Source organism: Labrus mixtus, chromosome 20 (assembly GCF_963584025.1).
Source record: "Labrus mixtus chromosome 20, fLabMix1.1, whole genome shotgun sequence".
Taxonomy (NCBI): Eukaryota; Metazoa; Chordata; class Actinopteri; order Labriformes; family Labridae; genus Labrus; species Labrus mixtus.
This window is the reverse complement of record NC_083631.1, coordinates 5,921,495-5,945,062: the sequence shown is the minus strand read 5'-3', so window position 1 is coordinate 5,945,062 and position 23,568 is coordinate 5,921,495. Positions and strand designations below refer to the sequence as shown.

Genomic DNA, 23,568 nt, shown 5'->3' with positions numbered 1-23,568 from the left:
TTAGTTCCTTTGTTGTTTTTTGGTTTCTGTCTCTGCTTTTCTTTAAGTTTTAAATGCATGCCATGCAAATGAAAAACATTTTGAATTGACTGTGGGGGAATAAAGATGCTGTGTGTGCCCACAAACATGCGTGCATAAATTCACCTCCCACACGGACTCTCACTTTCTTCACTTTAGCCAAACTTCACTAATCAGCGACTAAAACTTGCTAATCTCCTTAAAATGCAGCCCTTTAAAACATTCAGGGCCTCTCTCTGCGCTGTCAATACAGCACACTCACAGTACAGGTGGCAGAGGCTTCACAAAAATGCCTATAGCCAAACTGACTTGTAAGACAGCATCGATTGGAAACTCTTCCAATGAGCAGCAGCCCACGCAGAGCTGAGCGCTGATCGTGAGGCTGGCCTGACGTACTAATTAGTCTGGCTGCTTAATGCCTGTGACCTGTTCTCCATGCAAACCTGGGCATCCCACGCCGCACCCACCACAAGGAAGTGAGGTCAACATATGATCGCAGAGAAATGTGTGCACCTGCTTAATGAGCAGTATTATAACTCATTGCATTCATTTGGAATCAGTAACAGACTGGAAATAGCCTCGGGAGGATGATGTTCTGGGTTCTCACTTATACATTTTTCAGTATAGGAGCAGATGAGGAGGAAGAGAGAGAGACAGAGACGGAATGTCATAAGGTCAGAAGAATTCAAGCGCAGCCAGCATGGCGCCCTGTTGCATCTGCGGTCAGGCTGTGTTTCTGCAACTTCGAAATATGTGTCCATATGCGTGTGTGCTGCTGCATTGTCTTGGTTACTGCCTGTCAATACGCTCACTCTCCCAGTGGTGAAAATGTGAGAGGGTGAGGGTAAAAGTGCAAATATGTGTCTGTTTAAACGCATACAACAGGAGACCAAAAATGAGCTAATATGCAGCACATGCATGATTATCAGAGAGTGACTCATTGGATATACAGTATGCATACAAATAATAGAAAACAGGTGTGCATGGAAACTGCTGTTTTTCTTTGCTTACATACAACCCTGTTTCCTTAAGTGTTGGGACAATGTGTAAAATGTAAATCAAAAACGGAATGGGATGATTTGCAAAACATTGAAACCCTATATTTACATGTATATGTAAATAGTACTACAAAGACAATATATTTTGGGAAAATGAGATTGAAATTTCAATTTTGATGCCAGCAACACGTTTCAAAAAAATCCAGACAGGGTCAGGTTTACCACTCTTTTCTTCGTATACAATTTGTGTTTTGGGAACAGTGGAGACATGTTCATGAAACCTCCAAAGTGAAATGTTTGATCATTCTTGCTTGATGTAGGATTTCAGCTATTCAACAGTTTCAGGTCTACTTTTAGACTATTTTACGTTTATAATGCACCAAATATTTTCAAAGGATGATAAGTCTCGATTGCAGTTTATCACCCGGACTCTTGTACTACAGAGCCATGCTGCTGTATAACCTGTAGAATGTGGGTTGGCATTGTCTTGTTAAAATAAGTAAGGCCTTCCCTGAGTAAGAAGTGGTTCATTGTGCAGCATAGGTTGTTCCAAAACAACATATTGTTCAGCCTTAGGACAATATATGCATTTATATTATGCTCAAATGTGCAGGTTATGTACAGATGCCATGTGCGATATTGCATCCCCATACCATCACAGATGCCTGCTTTTGATCTGGGTGGTGATAACAAGTCCGATGGTCCCTCTCCTCTGCAGCCCAGAGGACACAGCGTCCATTATTTTCAAACAGAGAGTCAAATTTGGACTTCTCAGGACAAGTGTTTGCCTCAGTCCATTTTAAATGAGCCCTGAACCAGAGTAGGCGCCAATATTTCTGGATCTGGTAAATATATGGTTTCCAATATGCATGGTACAGTTTGAGTTTGAGTTTGTGAATGTAGTGATGATATGTGTTCACGCACAATGGATTCTGGAAGTGTTCGTGTCTGAGCCCGGTGATGTCAACTACAGAATAATTTCTGTTTTAGTGCAGGGCCGTCCAGAAACCCGGAGACAACGGACTTCCAACATTGTTTTTGTGCCTTGTTGTCTGCATGAAGGGATTTCTTCAGATTATTTTTTTCCCATCACAATCTGATTTATTTACATTTCACACAACATCCCAAGCTTTTAAGAAACAGAGTTATACACTGTGAATTTGACATGTGTTTAAAAGCACAAATATGTGTGTGTGTGTGTGTGTGTGTGTGTGTGTGTGTGTGTGTGTGTGTGTAATCAGACCTGGAGTTTCATGTCAGCATATGCCTTCTCTGAACTGAGCTCCACCTGCTTCTTGAACTGCTCCAGTGCAATATCAGCCTGCTGGATCTGCTGCCTTTGGCTCTCCCTGGCTCGGTCCAGCTGGCTCTCCATCTCTCTTCAAAACCAAACACACACACGCACACACATAGAATAAGTAAATTAAGCCATAAAAAGGAGTTGAAGACCAGAAATCCAGACATGCTTTGTTCAGAAAGTTATCTTTGTATTAAAATTTCCAAAACAGTCGTTACAAAGGGCTTTCATGTAGGATGAAAAAGGAAGAGAAGAAATACAAAGACGGATATAGAAGCAAGCTGAACTCAGAGCATGATTTGTTTTCCACTTAATTGTGCAGATATCTGAAAATAGACGGCAAAAAATACTTGAGAATCATTTGATAACATTTCTTATTTTTGTCATGTTCTTTTGATTTAAAGAGTAGTGTGAAGAGGGGAGAAAATATGATCTTTTTAGCATAGAATTCTACACTGTCACCTTGAATAACCTTTGTGTGTGTGTGTGTGTGTGTGTGTGTGTGTGTGTGTGTGTCTGTGTGTGTGTGTGTGTGTGTCTTCAACATAGGTTCACACTGCTGCAACTGATGCCACATGTCAGGTCAGAGAGCTGCAGGATGACGGGTAAACTAAGAGGGACAGCAGATATCGAGAGCTGTCAGCGCCCAGGTGAGAGGAACCAGCCACAAATTCATAAACAGCCGTACCAGTCAGCTGTCAAATCCAGCCCACGGAGGGTGTGTGTGTGTGTGTGTAGGGGGACAGGAGCACATGTCAGGATGGATAGAGTATGGATAAGATCGACAGCACTGGAAGAGAAGGACGAGTACGGAGGTGTTGTTTTTGTAAACAACCTCGGGATTTGCATTGTGAGATTCAGAGTCAGATAGCGATCGTGTCATTAATCTTATTTCTCTATAAAGGACGTGTAGTTCAGGCAAAGAAGACACTTTAACAGCATGCTATTTGATTCGAGCTTCACCTTCCTCATTTACCATCAGTCTTTTAGGCGACTTGCAAGAACAAACAAATATCAGGAAGTGCTCCTTATTATGACTGATGATGAAACTCCATCAAGTCACACATGGTGTGAATTTCATACAACATACCAAAACGTGCTAACATTTGCCAGATTTGATCTACTATTCAACACTTGTCATATGACATTCATAACAGATTAGGTTTAAAAGACGAAAATGTTGCTTGAATTCGCTTCATAATTTGGAAAATATTACCATCATTGTTTGTTGTTTCTAAAGCCTGACGATTACAGACAGGAATTTATTAAGTTTTCCTCACAATATTTTGGAGTCTGCAATTTCTTTGAAAACATAAAGGTTAATATCTCATCCTGCACTTGGTTGATTTACTCATTAAACTCGTATTAAATAATCATCCTAGTTTTGTCATAAATGCTTCAACACAAACAGCTTCTTTGCACAGCTGTGAAATTACCAACTTTTTACTAAAACCCTTCAAAGTAAGAACAAGTTTTTACACCCTTGTGCTTGTTATGCATAAGTAGTGCATGTTAGAATAGCTGCTGAAAAATGAAAATTACATTTTCATAAAAACTGTTCACCTTTGACCTGAAACACCAGCTGAAGCAGATTCATCTGTGCAGCAGAGATACATCTGCTCAGCAGTTCTCTGCTGCAGGGGTTCTTCTTCTGATTAATGCACAAAGATGACAACGGAGGAGAGAGAGGATGACTGTCTTAGCAGAGGTTTATTTTTCATTTTAAGTATGTCTTTTCTGGCAGCTTGTGAATTGCTGTTTGGATGATTATTCCCTGTGGAGGAAATAATTACTTCTTGGCCAGTGGGTAAGACTTTAGACCAATTAGAAGTGCAGCTATTACAAAATGACAACACACACACACCACGGGTGGTGGAGGAGGACGAGGGCACTTGGCGCATTTAACTGTATTTCAAAAAGCTGGAGGACTCAGCGTGTGTGTGTGTGTGTGTTCATAAATTCATCCCAAGGGTAAGGATCATTAACACACACACATATAGAAGAACTGTATAGAGTAAGCTATAGTCTAATCCTGCACACACATATTTATAAAGTTTGCATTTTTGAACACTGATAAATCACTTCTCATAGTCAGAACAATATCTTGAAGGGTTTATAAAGATAGAACAATGAATGGAAAAACAATGGAAACAGAAAGACAGACAGAGGAGATAAAAACAGCAAAATGAAAAGAGGAGACAAAAAAAAGCAAAGAGCAGAGGCAGAGGATTGAAAAAGGAATGTGCAAGCTTTCTCTTCTCTTTACAGTGTTCTGTCTCTTTGTAATTTTGGTCTCTCTCATGTCGGACATCAAACGCCAAAGAAATTGTTTTTTCTCTCTCTCTCTCCCAATTTTGTGTACTCTGTAATTATTAATCAGTCTCGTTGCATGACTGCCTTCCGGGCTCCGACAGACACAAAGGATGTGTGGAGAGACTAAGATGGGGTGGGAAAAAAAAAAAGAGGAAAGAAAGACGAAAAAAGAGTGAGGAAGATGGAAAAGAGGATGTCACAGAAATAGAAAGTTTTTTAAACTTCTAAGGCAGAGCAGAAATGAATTGGGTGTGTGTCTCGCTTGAGAGGCGTTGGAGTGCACGTGCGTGTGTATAGGGGCCTTTGTTCATGAGCTACAGTCCCAAAGTCTGCGTGTGACTGACAACTCTACTCAAGGAAATGCTCTATGACTAAGTCTGAGCTGGCTGCTGGGTCTACACCTCAGAGGAAACGCCAAAAAAAAAGTCACTGAAGCGAACTTCAAGTATTTGACAGACTGAAACATATTATACTCTAACAGTGGGGAGAGCAGGTGAACACATGGCACCTTCCTCTGAGAATAGCTGTGCTTCTGTGTATTTCTGCGAGTGACTGCGTGTGGTCACTGGAGCAGTAGACTGTGTGTCACCATCAATAACAGAGCAATGAGGGTGAGATGAGAGGACAGAGAAAAAGAGTCAGGGAGGCCTGGCAGGGAGAAACACAAGAGGGTAGAGGAAAGAGAGGGGTGCCAGCTCCAGGGCGGCCGGTTGGCTTTAAATGGATCTCTGGTCAGAAAAGTGGAAGGAGAGGAGGCTCAAATTAAAGATGTGCCTTCTCTTAAGAGGAAGTCCTCTCATCCCTCAATCCTAAAGGGCTGTTTAAAGGGGAGGAAGAGAGGGAGAGGAGTGTTTGTTCTGCAGAGGGTGAGGGAGCTTCCGCCATCCAGCCGCCTGGCAGACAGGAGGGATGCCGGCGTTTTCCGGACTGCTCTGACCACACAATGCCACGTGCCTGCTGTGGCGACTCACTGTATATAAACAGTAACATACACGTGCATTTCACTTAAGAGTACACATTAAAGGTAGTACACAAAGAGCCCATTGTAATTGCTTATGCAAATATTCTTGTCATGTAAGCGGAGTATTTAAGGTTTGTATGGGCTGTGATGTGGGTGGAGCAGTGCATGGAAAAGACTGACAAACGGACTAGAATGCACGCTCGCTTCTAGTCTAAGAAGACAAGAGAGCGAGGGTGTGTTTGAGCAACGTGGTGTGTGTGTGCGCGCGAGTGCACGCGAGCGCCCGCGCATCAGCGTCTGTGAGCTCATCCAAACGGAATGATAACGAATCCACAGACACATCAAAGGGGGACTGGAAAAGAAAGAAAGAGGGAGCACAGAAAAAGAGAGAGAGAAAATGCAAAAAAACTGAGATATTCGGCGCCCTCTGAAGAGAAAATAAAACAGACTTGGTTTTCATCCGCATCCCCAGAGAAAAAAAGAAAAGGGAGAGAAAATAATAAAAGACTGAAAACAGACGCAGAATAGGAGACAGACCACAAATAAAGAGAGATTGCACAAGGGCAACAAAATATTAAAGACAGAGAGAGTTAAAGAGACAGAGAGAGTGAGAGAGAAGAAAACAAAATCATTGAGCTTGAAGGCTTTAAAACTGCCTACACATGTGGCCTGTTTATAATTTGACATCAGGATGTGGCATAAAATGGCCACATAGAGTATACGCAGGAACGATGAGTCATTACTATCACACCTCAGCATCAGCATCAGTACACACCAGCCTCAGTAGTGTCACTACAAGTGATCGTAGAAATATAACCTCCCTGTACTTTTCAGTATTTTACCAGCCTTGTGGATTTAAAGGTCACATATTCTCCTCCTTTTCAACCACTTTAAATAAGGCTCAGAGCTCCCCAAAAAGAGCTCTTCATGTCTGTGAAGTTTCTTGTTCTAAATCCACTCTGATCCTGTATTTAATCATGCCTATAAACCCCTATATTTCAGCCCTGCTCAGAACAGCTACATGTGTCTGTAGCTTTAAATGTAAATGAGCTGTGTCTGACCACGCCCCCTCTCTGGAAGGAGATGTGTCTCAGGCTTTCTCGCTCCATGCCCTATTGTTTATGGTGAGAAGACAGACTCAGAGGGCAGAACAAACACCTAGCTGTGGGAGTGTCACCCACCTGGGGGAGGGGTTACTGCCCTTTGTGATGTCATAAAGGGACAATCTCCAAGTGGCCTGTTTGAGGACACATTTTCTGAAAAAGTGGAGCAGGCAAAAGAAGGAGATGATGTATTTTACTCATAATTGGGGGATTAAACAGGCTAGGGACACATATTAGTGTTAGAAAAACATGTTTAATATATTTTGTATATATGAAATATGTGACCATTAAAGCTGACTGTAAACTTTCTTAAGCAGAAATGACAAAAAATATCTTCAAACTGAGAATATTTTCTGGGTTCCTAAGACTTCCATGAAAGTTATTTTAACATTTTTAGGCTTTGAACTTTTGGCCAAAAAACCAGGCCAGCAGGGTGTCCAAGACAAGGTTACAATTTCTGACATTTTAAATAAAAAAATCTATCAAGTAACTGGTATATTAAACACATGATAGAATTAATTGTTGGTTCCAGCACTTCATAGAGTCCTTTTAAAGAAAGTTCAAGACTAGCTTTAGCCCCTGTTTGCTGCATGCTGCAGGAGGGAAAAGGGCTTAGGTCCTTGCTCAAGCGTTGGCGGATGACATTTCAATTCCTCCATACAAACGGTTTCCTTTAAAGCTCATGCACTCCCATCAACGCTGGGGATGAAACCAGTGACTTTCCCTCGCATTAGTTTGTGTATCACAGCCAAATGTACACTCTAAGGAGAGAGACGGATGAAGAGAATTCTGGTACAGCCCAGCACGCTGACAGTACCACTATGTGGGCGGATAAACATGTGGGTGGGACAGAACATACAGTCCATCACATACTTTTAAATGGATCTGGAGTTTAGAGAAGAACTAAGGAGTTATTTCATAATTTAATAGAAGAAGTTTGTAGTCCACTATAATGTAGATACGCAGGAGAGGAGAGGAGAAGACAGGAGAGGACAGGGGAGAGGAGAGGAGAGGACAGGGGAGAGGAGAGGACAGGAGAGGAGAGGACAGGAGAGGAGAGGACAGGAGAGTTTACTCATGACATGGTTGAGAACAGGGTTTTTCCTGCCTTGGTTGTCAATTAGATGCTATTTGGCTTCATGAATTATGCAGACTGCAGCATGATATGCTAAATCAACTAGCCATGAGTCCCCAAAGTCAACATACTGTATTTACATATCTCCAACATTACACAATGGAAAATAGAGCTGGAAGCATTTGAAAGAAACAACCAAAGCTGGAAGGCAATCTTAAGAGATTGAGATGTGTCGGTGAATTTAATTTACTCATCCAGCTTCAATTCTTATTCACACTGCCACAGCATGTTTGTAAGTGAGCAAGCTTAATGTAAAAAATGTCAAATGAGGTTATGCATGATGACTGCATAGGCAAGGCAAGGCGTTTAAGACTATTACATCATGAACATGTCATGATCTCAATCAGGGGCAAATTAAATGAGATGTGCAATGATCAGATATGACAAGAAACTTTAATATGCCTCATTATCTATCAATGCAATATTCAAAAAGAGCAGAGAAACACTGCCTGGCTGTGCTCAATCAGACATTCTTGCAGTGACACTAGACTCTAAACTAATCTGAATTAACAAACATCTTTTCTTCTTGTTTTTTTGTGGGTTTTGAAAGCATTTATCACTATTTATAAAGAACATTTTTAATTAGAAGCCATGCCTAAAATCAGTGTTTAATACATGATATTATGATATTGTACATTGCAATAGTATCTGAGAATGTAGATGACCTTTAACACAGAGAGCCGTGCCTATAGGACCTAGATAAAGAGCTCTTTACAATATTCCTTTAGTCAGGTCTGTGGTATCGAACCGGCGCTTAACCCATCTCCATCCTCCCCTCTCAGTGCAGTTGCCATGGGAGTGAATATCGAGCCCTGGTGAAGCTTTTCAATATTCAAGATCCATACCTCCACCTGCTCCAGCACCCTTAAACACTAACTGGGGGTTGCAGGCTGCAAAGCCCTCTGCTCCGATACCTCTGGTGGTCCCTCTCTGGACCACCATCCCTGCTTCCCCTTTCCATCCCTTCTGTCATGGGAGAGGAATGCTGAGAAAGATAAGATTACTTCAAAGACACGCACACACACACACACACACACACAAATGGATGTAGGGTTTGCATGTGCACACAAACACAAACACACACACACACACACACACACACACACACACACACACACACATACATACATATACACCCACACACAACATAACATGAAAGAACGTACTGGATGCATCCTACACCTTTAAGAGTAGAGGGGCAGTATCTCATGCAAGCATGTGTGCATGCACGCTCAAAGAATAAAGAGACAATGACGAACAAAGCAAACGGCAGCTTGGTGATGTGTTGTGTAAAGAAAATGAAACAATGGAGGAAAGAAACTTTAAATTAGGGATGAAGAGGATGATGACTGAAGAAAACAGTTCTCTCTACACAACACGACACATCACATCCTTGACAGCACGAGTGTGTGTGCAGGTTTTGGACAGGCACCGACACAACCAGTGTGTAGGCTCTAGTGAAGGCGAGCACACTTTCCCTCCAGCTGCCTAAAGTCAACGCTGCCTCTGCCTCTCCGAACTGTAAGCGATCAAACTGAGCACAAGTTACAGCTGAGACACAGACAGCTCGCACCACACCTCAGCAGGCACATGGTTTTGATAAGCCAGCTGGGTGCCAAGCAGCCAAAAAGAAGGACTAGAGGTACGGAGAGGAGAGTGGGGGGAAAAAAAAAAAGGCAGCTCCTTCATACGGTGAGGAATACCATGGTCGAGAAATAGACCAGCTGTTTTTCTTTTTCCCTTCTTTAAACATTCAGGTGATTTTCTGATGTTTTTAGAATTGTGATTTGGAGGTCACTGCTGCCAGAGCAGGCAAGCTGTTCCCCAGATGAGCTCCATCTCTCCCTCTCTCTCTCCCGCTCCCCCCCCCCCCCCCCTCCCCGTCCCCCTCCCCCCTATGTGGTGCATCTCTCCATCTCTATGCTAATGCCCTATAATGATCTGAGGCACGTTGGGATGAAAGAAGAGGAGAGAAACTTGTTCTCCGCACAGCTTTGTAGTGCTTTCTGTTGTTGTTGCTATAGAAACACAGAGCTGGAACACAAATTGACGTAGCAATGCTTATTTGCATGGCAGGACAGCGTGGTTTTCTTTCATACAGGATAGAAAGAGTGGGTGTAAACTATAGGAAAGGAAAGGTTGTACTTCACAGCTATATACGCTTTACAATCCTATATGCCAACATATTTTTTCGTCATCAGTTGTCGCACTTATGCAAAGATGCTGAATTTCTAAACGTGAAAGCAGACATTAATAAGTCTGTGTTGATATACTTTTAAATGCTAGATTGATCAACAAACACAGATAAAATACACATCATAAAACGATGCACACACCTCTCAGGATCTGGCACATGGAAGGCATTTTGAGCAGTTCAACTTATTTAATTTCATCATCCATCCTCCCATCTTCACACACACACACACCTACGTGCGGTCTTGCTTTGACTTTGAAGTTCTCCTGGATCGCCTTTAAAGGCCGTCAGTGTTGTCACGACAGCAGGCAGGTAGAAAACATCAGACTGCTTAGTGTGTGTGTGTGTGTGTGTGTGTGTGTGTGTGTGTGTGTTGAGCCTGAGTACTTAATTAGCTGAGAGCCCGATGGGCCACTTGCCGTTTCTCAGTGTTTAACACTAAACGAGGGAATGACTGGCTCGTTACTGATACTAACAACAAGGATAATTTATGCATAAACGGATCTGTCTGCTGTGTGTAAGCGTCGTCCTCTGTCGCCGGGCTCACAATGACAAGCACAAACAATAAGCAGGCGCAACCATCAATGTCCTTTTGCATCTTTACTCTGAATACTAAACGCCTTAAAACTCAGAAATATGTTTTTATGCTGTTTCACATTAACAGAAACACAAAGGAGCAGTAATGAAAGCCATTCCCTACAGCTTAATACAATCTCCTGTTCGAAAAAACAAAAAAGATTCATCCCTGTTTTTAGAGGCCACTTAAGGAGTGTTTGGCTAATGCACAAAGTGCCTTGGGGGCACTGATGAGGACCCAAGAATGAAGCAACTACAGCCCCTCTCAACCCATTCTGTTTAATCCACAAACAGTTGAAAAACCTCTCGTGAGGCTGGTGGCACTGTGACTGGCCCTGGCTGTGGATGTCTGGAACCAGAGCTGTTGTTGAGGATGTTGAATGGCAGCTGAGCTTACAGCCACTTTTCCACATAGATCCGTGTTGGCTTTACTCAACTGCACTCACTTAGAACTGAAAAAGTATTTTGGTTCTACTTTGTTTTTCTACTGCGAGTGTAGACGCTCACTGAAAGGCCGGGTTCTTAACTGAGCGCCATGGCACAACTGTGAGAAACAACTGCATTGTGTAGCCTGCAAGAACTTTAAATAAATGTACTTAAATGTGTTTGCTGCCAATGTGAACCTCAAAAATGCATTCAACAATAAGTCGTCACCACAGAATTGTGACAGCATTGTGACAAGTCTCCCTAGTTGAAGGTTTTCTACTAAAACCTTGCCAATAAATGTTTGTTTGCAAGTTAGCGTGCAGGAGTTTGATCCCCTACGAACTTGTCTCATGAAATAGATGTACAAAGAATTTTTCTGTTTTGAATTTCTCACCAACCAATTAGTGGCTGCTTGTCAAAAGTAACAGAAAAAAGAAATAGGAACTATCCAACACTGTTGTTAACAGAAACAAAACAGTACCTGTTCCAAAAGAGTAGAGTCAAACTACAGACTGGAAATGTGGCAAAATCCTGGAGGACACATTGTAGTCTTACCAGGGAAACTGTAATCTGCCTGAGACCAAGTGATGTGGTCCAGTATGGGATTAATTACTCAGTGGAATGTACCGAGTGGCTGGATGACTGATTGGCTGAAGTCTAGGCTGAGTGTGCCCGAGTTGTTCTGCAGGGAAGGGAGTAATGGAGCTCAGGGGTGAGAGAAGGAAGCTAAGGTGGTGGTGGGTCTGTACTCCTAGAGGAGTTCATGTGAATACAAGTGCAAAGGATTGGTTCAGTCAGCATCTGCAGCTTGAGCATTTTGAGTTGAGGTATTTCTCAAAGTGCTTCCACACTTGAAAACTTCCTGAAGTTTTCAGGCTGAGCTGCATGTGTAAACGCAAGCAAGACAAAGTTTTCAAACTGAATTTACCTGGACTTTCTCCCGCAAGCCCCATGATAAATATTCCTCATGAAGTCTGGGTGAACGGATGTGAGAACGTCTAATATTCAGGAAAGATTCAGGAAAATTCACCGCAAATGAGCAAGAGAGTGTGGTGACGTTTATCTCCTGCGACCAATGCACAAAAATAGATTTCATGCACATGACTGGTGTGATCTCCAAACATGTAAATAAACTGCTTCATGATGTTTTCTGTCCACCAGTATGTTATCCTAGTGAATGTGTTGACCTACAGATAGGATTGATATCAAGGTGAAAGTTCTATTATAACGTCATATATTGGACTGAGGAGCCTCATCATCTGCCACTTTCATGTCCTTCTTTTTTCCGTCATGCCGTGCCTCCTGAGACCTCCCTCACCCCTCCCGTCCGATAGAGATAATCTCACACTATGAGGGACGTGTGAAACAACCAACTCAGGAGGGTTTCAGAGGCAGTCCGCAAGACATTTTCTAGAAATGTTCAACTTTTCATGTGAAAAGAGATTCAGACTCTTTCATTTACTTTTGATTTCATCCTTGTAAAATAGTTCTGTGATTTTGAATGCCAGTCCATAATACAGGTCTACACACATGATGTTACAGATCTATAATTAATGCTGCTACTTTTTAGTTAAAAAGTTCAGACTTCAGCACTCTAACACCTTATTAAAAGAAGCCAGAAGCAAACATTTGCACATGTGTGCATACAAAAAACAAAAAGCTATTCTGTATATATTAGTCAGAGTTTCGTATGAATTTAAAGCACATATTGTCTCCATCAGCTTCTAACGGATACATCTGGCTCTTTAGAAGATAAATACTCTAATCACCAGATAGTTGATGACGGTGGGTTCTTATTGTTCCCTTCAAATAATTGCAGATGCAAGCTCGAGCCCAGCAGGATGAAAATGAATCAAAACAAAATGCTGAAAAGCTCTAAAATGCTTAACAGAGCTGGGGAGAACTAAAGGGTTGATAAATTTATCATATCTGTGGGTTCACCATGAGGAGCGAGCCCTTTATATTATTTATTTTACATTGATTAGTGCAGCTTTGACATATTTCAGCTAAACATTCCTTTAACTTTTTACTTTAATTTATACAATCAGACACACTTTCTGATTTATGCCATAGGATGAAGTGTAATGCTTTCCTTCAAGACGACACAAACGCCTATCTCCCATGAAGCTCTGATCTGTGAGAGTTTCCAGGCTCTCATCTTGAACCGTACTACGCACAGTTATAAAAAAAAAAAAGAAGAAGATCAAAGCGTGTTCAAGTGTTGGCTTGTTAAAGCCAAACTCCACCTTTAATCAGAATTCATGCACACTGTTTCCATGATCAAAGTCAGCAGACGTAAACAACTCTCTATTAAAGTTTGAGGCCAAAAAGTCAGGGCTCAAATGTTTGATACTGATAATTAGAAATGAAATGTTCCGCTAACATCACACATGGTAACTTTGTGACCAAACGGGTGAATCTCAGTACAATCAGTTAGAAAGCAGAACATCTGTCCTTATACCCCTCTACTAACCCCAGGCTGTATTTACCTCTGGTATTGTGATTTGATGATATTCTCTGATTACAATCATTATTACCGGTACTTAAAAAACAAACAAACACACAACACGTACCTGAAGTCTCCCTGACTGGATTACAGCTAATAATATATCTAAAAGCTGTCAGTTGTACACATCTGAAAAACACTTGTTTGCCGACCTTCTGATGGTGTCTGACACTCAGAAGTGTTGGTGAAGAGGAAAGGAGAGAGAGTCTCAGTATAGTGTTTACAACATATCCAAGAGAGTGGATGGAGTAACAGTCCAATGCACTGATGACAGTTTCTGAAGAGAAGAAAAGAGTATGACGCTGCTTCACTAAGCACAGGAAGATCAAACCAGTTGCGCAGAAGTTGCAGAATTTAAACACATACGACCTGCGTTCACACACGGGCTCATCCCGACTTCTTGCGCAAATCTTAAAGAGGGGGCTGGCAGGAAATAGTTTGGGTGAAATTTTTTCGCCTTTTGTGTTCAGACATGCAGCTCATCCCGGAGTTTTGTGCTTGCATGAAAAGGTAACAAGCTTGTTGTTGTTATATTAACACAATAGATTTAAATTACTGTAAAGCTCTATAGATAAAAAGGTTTGCCTTACATTGGATGACATACTCAAAGACTGTTATACTATCATTTATAGGGCAGCAGTCTCCCAGCAGACATTTATAGGGAAAAAGGTAGAACATGTATGGTTTTGTATTATTTCTCACTGTACCTGAGTGCATCTTCTAGTTTAGCTATCTTCTTCTTAGCATCTGTTCTCTCTTTCTCTGCTTCACTCTGGATAAGCAAGACCTGAGGAAGAGAGGGAGAACGAGAGAGGGGGGGAGAGAAGTGTAAGTGAGTTCAACAGCAGACACCATCAAGCATCACTCAACAAAACTCTCCTGCCTGTGACCCTGAGCATCTGCTCACGTCTCTTCTCTCTATCACCCCATCAAAAGTAGCATCTGAGCCTCTCTGCCTGCATAGAGGGCCTCTCACTCTGGATCTATGGCAGCCATATGGGCTCTTCTTATGTCCAGATACCGTACTCTGGCCTCCTGAACGTGTTTCATTTACCGCTCCTGAGGAGTGGAAAGAGGAGTCTTTCAAGGGGAAATAAAAGAGGAGAATAAACGAGTGAGCTGTTTTCATCTCGTGTCACCTTGCAGAATGAAGAAAAAAAAAGGAAAAAAAAAAAAAGGAAACGGGTTGATTTCAAGCACAAATTAAATAAAAATAGACTGAATAAGAATAAACACAAAGACATCTTAACCAAACTGGTGGCTTTCTTTTGGAGAAGCTTTCTTTAAATTGTCACTGACCCTGATAAAAGTGCACAGAGACCTGCTAAGTTCTTGCAGGTGTATCCGACCAGAGGGGCCCGTCTCTGGGTATGCCAGCCTGCCACCAGCGCACATATTAAATGTGGTGCTTTGAAGATGACCCAGGTGCAGCAGGTCTTTAAAACCCGTTTTTCACCTTAGACGTCTAGCCTTCACTGATCTGGTCCAGCTCAGATCAGTAACAATGGTCTCCTCACTTCATGGTTTACAGCTGCTCTATGGCTTTGATGAGGGTCTCTCAAAAGTAAAAACCTGAGTGAAGGACCAATTAAATGTGGGCCTGGGTGCACTGACAGCGCCTACTTAAGACAGAAAAATGCCCCCTTTGAATGTCCTCTTTTCCCGAGTTTATCTGGATAAGCCTACGACTTTCTTTCTCAACTTCCTTTCCTCGATAACTCCTCTGCTAAATTATAAATCCTCCTCTTTCTTCTCCATCCAGCCCCACATCTACCTGTTAATCATGGCTCAGATTTTACTAGACCAGACATAAAATCTAAGAGTAAAGGGAACCAAAAAGAACATGTGACTCCAGGGCTTTGATCTCCACTTGACCGTAATAACTTTGTCCAGGGCTGTTTCAATGCAACGACAGAAGCTATGGAGCTCAGTGGCTCAGATTTCCCTGAAGGAGAAAGAACACGCTACCTTTTTCTCACAGTTGATCTGCAGTTCATCTTTTTCCTGCTGAAACTTTATCCCTTGATCCTGAGAGGAAGTAGAAATTATGACACTTTGACACATCATGAAATAAAAGTCCACTATCACTTCAAGCTTTCAAAGCTGGTTTTGCTACATTGAAACAAATAAAAAAAGCATACCATATGGTCTTAATGCGTTACATGCAAACACAAATGTGTGTGCAGTTACACATGGAACAAAAATCCTGAATCCTACCCGGACTTGTTGGTGTTTTCGATGTTCACTGTCCAGGAGCTGCTGCTTAAAGTGAGCTATAGAATTATCTAAATCCTCGATCACCTCAGAGGCCTGGAAGACAGAAACAGAGAGGAGGTAAGTAAATTAATGCCGTTTCATTTGGAGCCTGATTGAATTTGGTGTCAATCAACATTTAGACTGCTTGTAGACTGTGTTGTGTAGATGCAGACTGCAGACCTTAGCAGCAGACAGTGCATGCTCCTGGTGCAAGTGGCTCATGTCAGTCTCATGTTTGGCTTGGAGTTTCAGCACTGCATGCTCGTGTTGCTCACTTTGCTGCTCCTTCTCCCTCTGCAGAATCAGAAGTCTGTGTGCATTTGAGAGCATCATAGTATGGTTAATACAAATACTGATGTGTTGATATTTAAACATCACCAATAAAGAGCTACATTATTAAAGCTGTTAAGTTTTGACTTTGCACATTTAAAGGGTATCTCGGCATCAAACATTTATGTAACAGAATAAAACTGTATTTTTTTGACAACCTGCATATGAGGATAATTCTCCACGTGTCATTGCTCACTCTTTCACAGACCTTCTGTTGGCCTCTTGCAGTTCAGCACTGATGGATGCAATGTGGATCTCCAACTGGGCCTTCTCCTGTGTCACCTTCTGACGCAGCACGTTGCCCTTCTCCACCTCCACCGACTGTTGCTTCACCCGCTGCTCCAGCCCATGCATCGTTTGCTCCTAAAGTGTTATTATAGAAAAACACCTAAGTCAGGTGCATGCTTCCATACTGAAGAGTTCAATGTTCAAATATAGCAGTGTGGTTTACAAAGGAGTGGCCCACCTCTCTGACTATATTTTTCATTATATTACTTATTTATTTTAAAGTCTTAAGTACTTCACTTCAAAGCATTAGCAACTCTTGGACTTAAAATAGACTATCTTGAACAATCACTTACCAAAGACCCAGTCTGCATCTGTAAGGTTTCTAGTGCTTTAACTCCAAGCTAATATTTCCCTTAGGTGTCCCATTTGGATTAACTGATTTATTAAGATTGAAAACCTCAGAAGTGTCCAAAGGACAAAAGTCGTCAGCCCTCTTCAGACCGCCTGTTAGCCATAATTATGCCCTTGTTACTTCTCGCCTTCACCATGAATGTTGTTGAAAGGTAGTAAGAGAGTGTAAACTTGACTGTATTTGAACATCAGGAAATAAAATCACTGATTAAAATCCATACAATGGATATTGGCCACTGCTAATGATACGCCATTGGCTTATAAAGACAATAATCCTTCTGATGAAGATAAGGTCTGCAGGCCCTGATTTCATGGAAAAAGTCCACTCTGAACACGGCCCCTTGCCATGCGTGACTTTGTGTTTGTGTGACAGTATGGAATGCAGCGTGGGCAGCCTGATAAAGGTGATGACGGGGCGCTGATTAAAGAAGGAGCGTGCTGGCCCATTTAGTCGATGACTGAGACAGGCGATGACAAGATGTGGAGTGAGGAGGGAGCAGCGTTTTTGGAGAAAAAAAAAAGTGTATGAGAGCAGTGCCGCGTCAGGCTGGTGAGAGAGATTTTTGTCATTGTGTTAGCAGTGTAGAGTGCTAAGGAAAGAAACAAGGGGCCTGTGTTGTGCTGGGACGCGTGCTGACACTTAGCTCTCTGGCAGGAGATGAGAAAAGCCTTTCTCCAGGCTGAGGCTGGACCGAGCACACCTGGACACACTCAGAGGGAGAAAATTACGTCCCCTAATTAGGTGTTTGAGAAGGAGAATTACAAGGTGTGAAGAGCAGACTATATAAGCTTCCCTTCAGAGACTGAGAAGTGATAGACTCTTTGAAGAGGGAAAGAAATATGTCATTTTTCTTTTAAGTCATTGATAGATGAGCTTTTATGTTTTTTTTGTAAGAAATAATGCGAGGAAGTGAAGCTTGTCAGGCTCTGTGTATGCATGCTCGTCTTTTATATGTCTAGAAAAAAAAACAATAAGAAGGAAATGAATAAAAACATTTACTCATAATTGGGTCCCTTTTGGAGGGGACAATTGCTTTTATTTGTATCATCCTTACTACAGTAACTCTCCCATATGATATTAAAGGAGGTTGTATTCAAATATAAAATGCAAGACTTAATTTCTGTTATAAAATGACAAATAGTGGAGATGATCATTTTTCAGTTGTCCACAGATAATGTCCTACTTAAGCTGATAACTGTAATTTACTCCCAACTTTAAACTACACAGACTCTTTGTTATTATGGAGGGAGAAATATTGAGGATGTGTTTGTTGTCGATTGTTTATACAGGTAGTGTGTCTTATTCATCTAGACATCACATCTCTATGTAGGACACTGTTGTAGTATTTTGTTAAAGGGCCTTTTGATGCCTTTATTTAGAGATAGTACAGTGGATAGAGTCAGAAATCAGAGAGAGAGAGAGAGAGAGAGAGAGAGAGAGAGAGAGAGAGAGTGGGGAAAAGGAGCCACAGGTCGGATTTGAACCCCGGCCGTCAGCTTGAATGACCATAGTTTCTGTACATGGGGTGCGGGCACTAACCACTAGGCTACCTAGTGTAATATCGTTGTAATATTTAAGTTATTTGGTGCTCATACTGTACATTAAAATACAAAACCTGGAGAGTATTTCAGACCTTTTAAACCTATTCCTCGCAACAAAAAAAAAAAAAAACAACAATCAGCAAAGTGCTTTAAATGAAGGCGTATTTCTTCTACCTCATCTGGAACAATCAGACAACATTAATCAAGTCTCTATTATCAGTCATTTGGATATGGACATGCATGGACTGCAGTCAAAGAGTGTTTCTGGTCCAATACCCAGTCAGACATCGGCTTGTCTTCATTTTCAAACACTTACTCAGTCACTCTATCCTCTCTGCCCTCCGCATAGATAACGTCCAAAAATAACAACATCTGACATATCTGTAAGCCCCTTGTGAGATCTTTGATTCGCGTCGGATAGAAATACAACCAGGTAGCGATGGACAGATGAGCATTCTTCATTTCACCGTTGCCCATACCAGATCAGTATTTTTGAATAAACATGAATCATCAATCTGAGTTTGTCTTGGCTTGCGTTCTTTATACGTGAGCTGAGTGAACTTTTCACACCGTGTCCCACATTTCAACTTTTATCAGAAGCTACATCTCCCCCTCATCGTAGGCAGAGAAGTAGTCATGGCCGTTTACTGAACACACTCGGTTACTTAGTCTGGTGGTACCTCCTGGGTCAACTCCACCCATATCTTGTTCTTATTTGTAAAACTATACTTGTAAAACTTACAGCAACAAGTGAAGAGAGCCAGCCAGACCTTTTCACAATAAAAGAAGAAGAACACTGATTCTGGAGGAGTGAGATACAGACCTCTTAAAACAATGGCGTCGTATTAACTTTCCTTAGATATAGTCCACTTTGAACACAAGTGTGAGTGTGTGCGTGTGGGTCAGCCTAAACTCTTAGCAGGGGAGCAGCTAATTTACAGTGACAGAAGGCTCTTTTCATCCTTTGTGGCCTTGTCTGTCCTTAATTATTAAAAGAGGGGTCTTACCCGCGGCCCTGCACTGTCCAGTGTTTGATGCCTCTTAAATGTGGGCCTGCTGACAGATTAAGGCCAGAAGCAATATGTGTGTATGTGTGATACCTACGACAGCCCATGAATGCTGATACTGATAACAATACTGTTTATTAAAGCAGCGCATTCTGCTGGCCTCTGGTGTTGATGATCCCCACTAATGAAATGTGCACGATCCTACTTAAAACCAAAAGTCCTTTCATGTGACATCAAAGAAACTGTTGCTTTGGGGAGGTGTGTGTGTGCACAACCATTGCCTCAAAAAGGATTTAATACACACTTGGATCAAAGACCTTCATGAAGATGACAGATGTAAGATACGAGAGCCATTCTCACCCAGAGGTAACGGGATATTTCCTTTCATTTGAGCCATGGAGTTGCAAACTGTGGGTCACATTTTTAGGTTTTAAGTTAAGAGATGTGTACACCTTCATTTTAGTTCAACAAGGCCAGACCTTTATGCAACAAAGCATTCATATGGCAACCAAGAATCCTGTTTATTCTGGGGTTTATTATGGTGTCTGGTGAAGAAAATGATTTTTGCCTAACAGCAGGTGAATGAACTTCCTAAAGCTGCACTGGTGCTCGTTCCCTTTTTTGAGAAAGTGATGATCACAGACTGAGGAGCAGGAGTAGTAAACATGATGTGCAGCGCCAGTGTCGCAGAAGCCAATATGCTAGCATGCAAATTTCCAATTTGCTGATGCTTTAAGAATCTAATCGTACTCAAGTTACCACAAGCACAAATCATGTTTATTTCTAATAATGTTCCCACCTCCATGCTGTAGAGACATTTTAAAAATAGGATATCATAATGGCTCTTACTGAGCTGAGTGACACAAGGTATTCCTCTTGATTCGGGAAACACAAACATGTCTCTCTGTCTTAATCATAGCAGACATGAGATGATTGTATCTGTGTTTTTGTCTTTGTATTCAATTTATATCTATATGGGGCCGCTGTTAGCCTAGTGGTTAGTGAGTGCACCCTGTGTACAGAGGCTATGGTCCTCCAAGCAGGCGTCCGTCTGTTCCTGTACTCACAGTTGCCTGACACCGAGCGTTGTGCTCAGCCTCCATCTTAGCCAGCCTGTGGTTGGTGTCCTCCAGCAGCTCCTGGATGCTCTCAGTGTGTTTCTTCTGCAACTCAAACTTCTCCTGCTCCATCTCTGTCACAGCGGCATGCAGCTGGAACGGCACGGTACAGCTACATATCAGTCACAGTTCGCCCCCCCCCCCCCTATATCTTCATGACATTCTTTGATTTTTTTCGTCTGTAAAATTCTTCTTCCATGTAAATGTATTTTTTAAGTCATGTCATATCTTGCACATTCATGTGGAATAACAATCCCTTATGTAACCAGGCAGGGTTTTTCATTATTACATCTGAGGAATAAATCTTCCACAAGGTTGCTCATCACATGCTAAGTGACCCAAAAGAGTTAAGTAGAAATTTCATTAAGAACGTATTGAGCCCCAGCAGCAGGGTAAGCTAAAGCTATCAGGAGTTAAAACACAATTTACCCAGGCCAGAGAGCATTAATTTTTCATCACTCTAAAACACATGAACTTAAGAACAGCATGAAAGAATAAAGATTTTTCCAGCAGTATAGCCAGGTCTGTCTGCTTGCAGCTAAGTCTGCTAGTCTCATGCTATCAAACAGTCTTCCTGTGGCTCAGGGCAGCTTGCAGGGGGTTGAGCTGCAGCCTGCAAGCCCTTCAACTTCTACCTCATACCTTCTTCTCCCACTCGTTTTTCAAGGAGTCGGCGCCCTGATCAGACATCTTCTTCAGCTCTGCAATCTGCTTCTCTTTGCTCTCGCAGATGACCTGGGATTCCCGCAGCACACTTTGAACTGTGGGAGAGCACAAAGACACACACAAACAGCAGTCAGGCTCTGCCCCAGGGTGTGAACATAGATGGACCCATGTCAGTAAATCAATGGCAATATCGATTCTGACTCGATCGAATGGCCAGTAGCACCTCTCTTAGTTAAGTTTATGTTCTTTTCATAAACGTCTTTAAAGACACATGTGAGCACAAAGGACAAAAAAGCAGGGAAGGGCATGCGTAGCATAAAGGAGAAAACATAGATAATGTGATTAAATTTGAGATTGAGCACACAGCTGCAGAGCGTCAGCCTGCACCAGTTCAGCTTCATGTGGACTTGTATCTTTCTAGGCTCTCTACGCTGAGTGTTCTGGGACACGAGTATAAACATCCTTCCAGTTAACCCTGCAATCCTGAGACTTCTCACCTTTCTTCTCCAGCTTATGGATCAGCTCCTCCGATTCCCTCTGCTTGACCCGGTACATGCTCTTCATCTCCTCAATCTCACCATTCTTTCGATCAAGAATCTAGGGAGCAGAAGGGGGACATTTTGAACACCTACATGAGAATATTCATCCTTTTTAATACTAAGAAGAATGGGGTAATCTTGCTTATATTATGATAGGTTCGTGTTTAAGTGTCTTTTTAGAGCATTTTAGCCCCAGCAGTAGATATCACAGATATGAATCCAGGATCTGTAAATTAAAATGTGTTCAAAAAGAAAGTTCAGAATCATTGCTCAGGGTCCTTAAAGGCTTAATTGCCCTCAGGGGCGTGGCCAGACTTTTTTTGAAAGTACATCACCACAACCTCGAAAACATAGTTATTTTTTAGAATGTATTTATTTTTATCATAATGTGTTCACAATGTTTCAGTTTAAAGAGTGTTTATGTCTAAATGGATGTGATCCAGATGTTGTCAAATCAATGAGTAATCGTGTTTTATAATCGTGATCTCAATAACAATCAGAAATAATCGAGATTATGATTGTTGCTATTATCGAGTAGTCCGTATATGTAGCATATTTATAAGGCCTCATGGATTAAGAAAACGTTTGTGTGAAAATATGGAACCCCGATATTCTCCATGTAAACAGAATCAGATGTTTGTTTACATGAAAACAAAAGAATAGTCAAAAATGTATTCTAATCTACACACTTAATTTTTTCTCTAAATGATAAAAGATTTAATTAGATTATTAGTTACATATTTCCCATTGCCATAAAAGCCTTATGCTCTTTATAAGTATCGTTTAACAAAAACAAAAAAGCTCTTTCATTTCTGTATTTGTCCCATTAGAGGTACATTGAACATTTTGTAGACATAATTCACTGACCGACATGACATGACTTTATCTTCCACACGTCTATTCAATCCTAAGGAGGCTACGGGCTAACTGAGTGAAATGGCATCTGAGTGAACACCTGTGCTGAGGTGTGATGAGGTAACTGCATCTGCTTGCTGCTGCCATCTGTGAGTCATTAGTTAAATTAGAGTATGGAGAGTTGGATCTCAAGTATTAAACGACAGTCTAGCACTCTCCATGTTGAGATAAGGGGTCTATACATGTGCACGTTATACAGTTAGTCGAAAGGGAGTATCTTCAGCCAAATGCGTTAACTAATACCATAGTTAAAACCAACCTTTCATGTTCTGTAGGATGAATCCATATTCAACTGTTTTCATACCACAGAACCAAATCCACTCTGCTTTTAAGGTAAACTATCCAATATTAATGTTGTTAAAGCCTCTTTTTAAGCATACCTGGTGATGATTTTGTCATTTTTATTAGACAGAAGGTAACAAAACAAGTCCAAAAGCAGGTGATGTTATGTTTTTTGGCTGAAAAGGCAGAAAGAAAGGAGCGCTGATTTTCCATGAAGGACTGTCCCAGAGCCCAGAAGACTTCATCTGTGTCGCATTTTGTTCTATTCAAGTGCACTTAGTCACCAAGCCTGTCATCCTCTTTGTGAATGGGATGGGGGAGATGAAAGGAGGATGGGGCAGCTGGAGCAAAGTTCACAGAACATTTAGGGATGCCCAATTTTTTTCCATTTCACCACTGGAGAGATTGTACTCTTTTTAGGGGTCCACCAAGCAAGGTGATGACAGACTGAAAGGTCAAGGGAGAGTGCCATACAAGGTGGGAAATGACAGTGTTTAGGGTGCCCATTTTAGGCTTTTATAAGACGCCCTAATGCAGGGGGAATCCTACATGGCTGTACATGACTTTAAACAAAACCAGTGAATGAAGAATGCAAAAAAAGAATTGAAAAAGAAACAAAAACTATGACATCTGGAGTTACAAACTCTGTGTGTGTTCTGTATGCAGACAGAATCAGTAGAGTTTGAAAACAGCTATGAATCACCATTCTGAGTACACGGTGGTCATCTGTTAATCTCAAGTCATTTG

General features: G+C 41.6%; 1 protein-coding gene across 5 annotated transcripts in view; it reads right to left on the bottom strand.

The window, feature by feature from the left end:
* The window catches only part of cep112 (centrosomal protein 112), a 102,544-nt gene that overhangs the window by 57,949 nt on the left and 21,027 nt on the right, over window positions 1-23,568 (bottom strand). For 4 of the 5 annotated variants that reach the window (XM_061026487.1, XM_061026490.1, XM_061026489.1 and 1 more), the window contains 9 exons: window positions 21,583-21,682; window positions 21,062-21,180; window positions 20,369-20,512; window positions 16,310-16,476; window positions 15,964-16,093; window positions 15,745-15,837; window positions 15,496-15,555; window positions 14,235-14,314; window positions 2,260-2,395 (listed from right to left, as the gene is read on the bottom strand). In XM_061026487.1, coding sequence (XP_060882470.1) covers window positions 2,260-2,395; window positions 14,235-14,314; window positions 15,496-15,555; window positions 15,745-15,837; window positions 15,964-16,093; window positions 16,310-16,476; window positions 20,369-20,512; window positions 21,062-21,180; window positions 21,583-21,682 — 1,029 coding nt within the window. The remainder of the gene's footprint in view (window positions 1-2,259; window positions 2,396-14,234; window positions 14,315-15,495; window positions 15,556-15,744; window positions 15,838-15,963; window positions 16,094-16,309; window positions 16,477-20,368; window positions 20,513-21,061; window positions 21,181-21,582; window positions 21,683-23,568) is intronic. The other variant, XM_061026488.1, reaches the window with a different exon arrangement.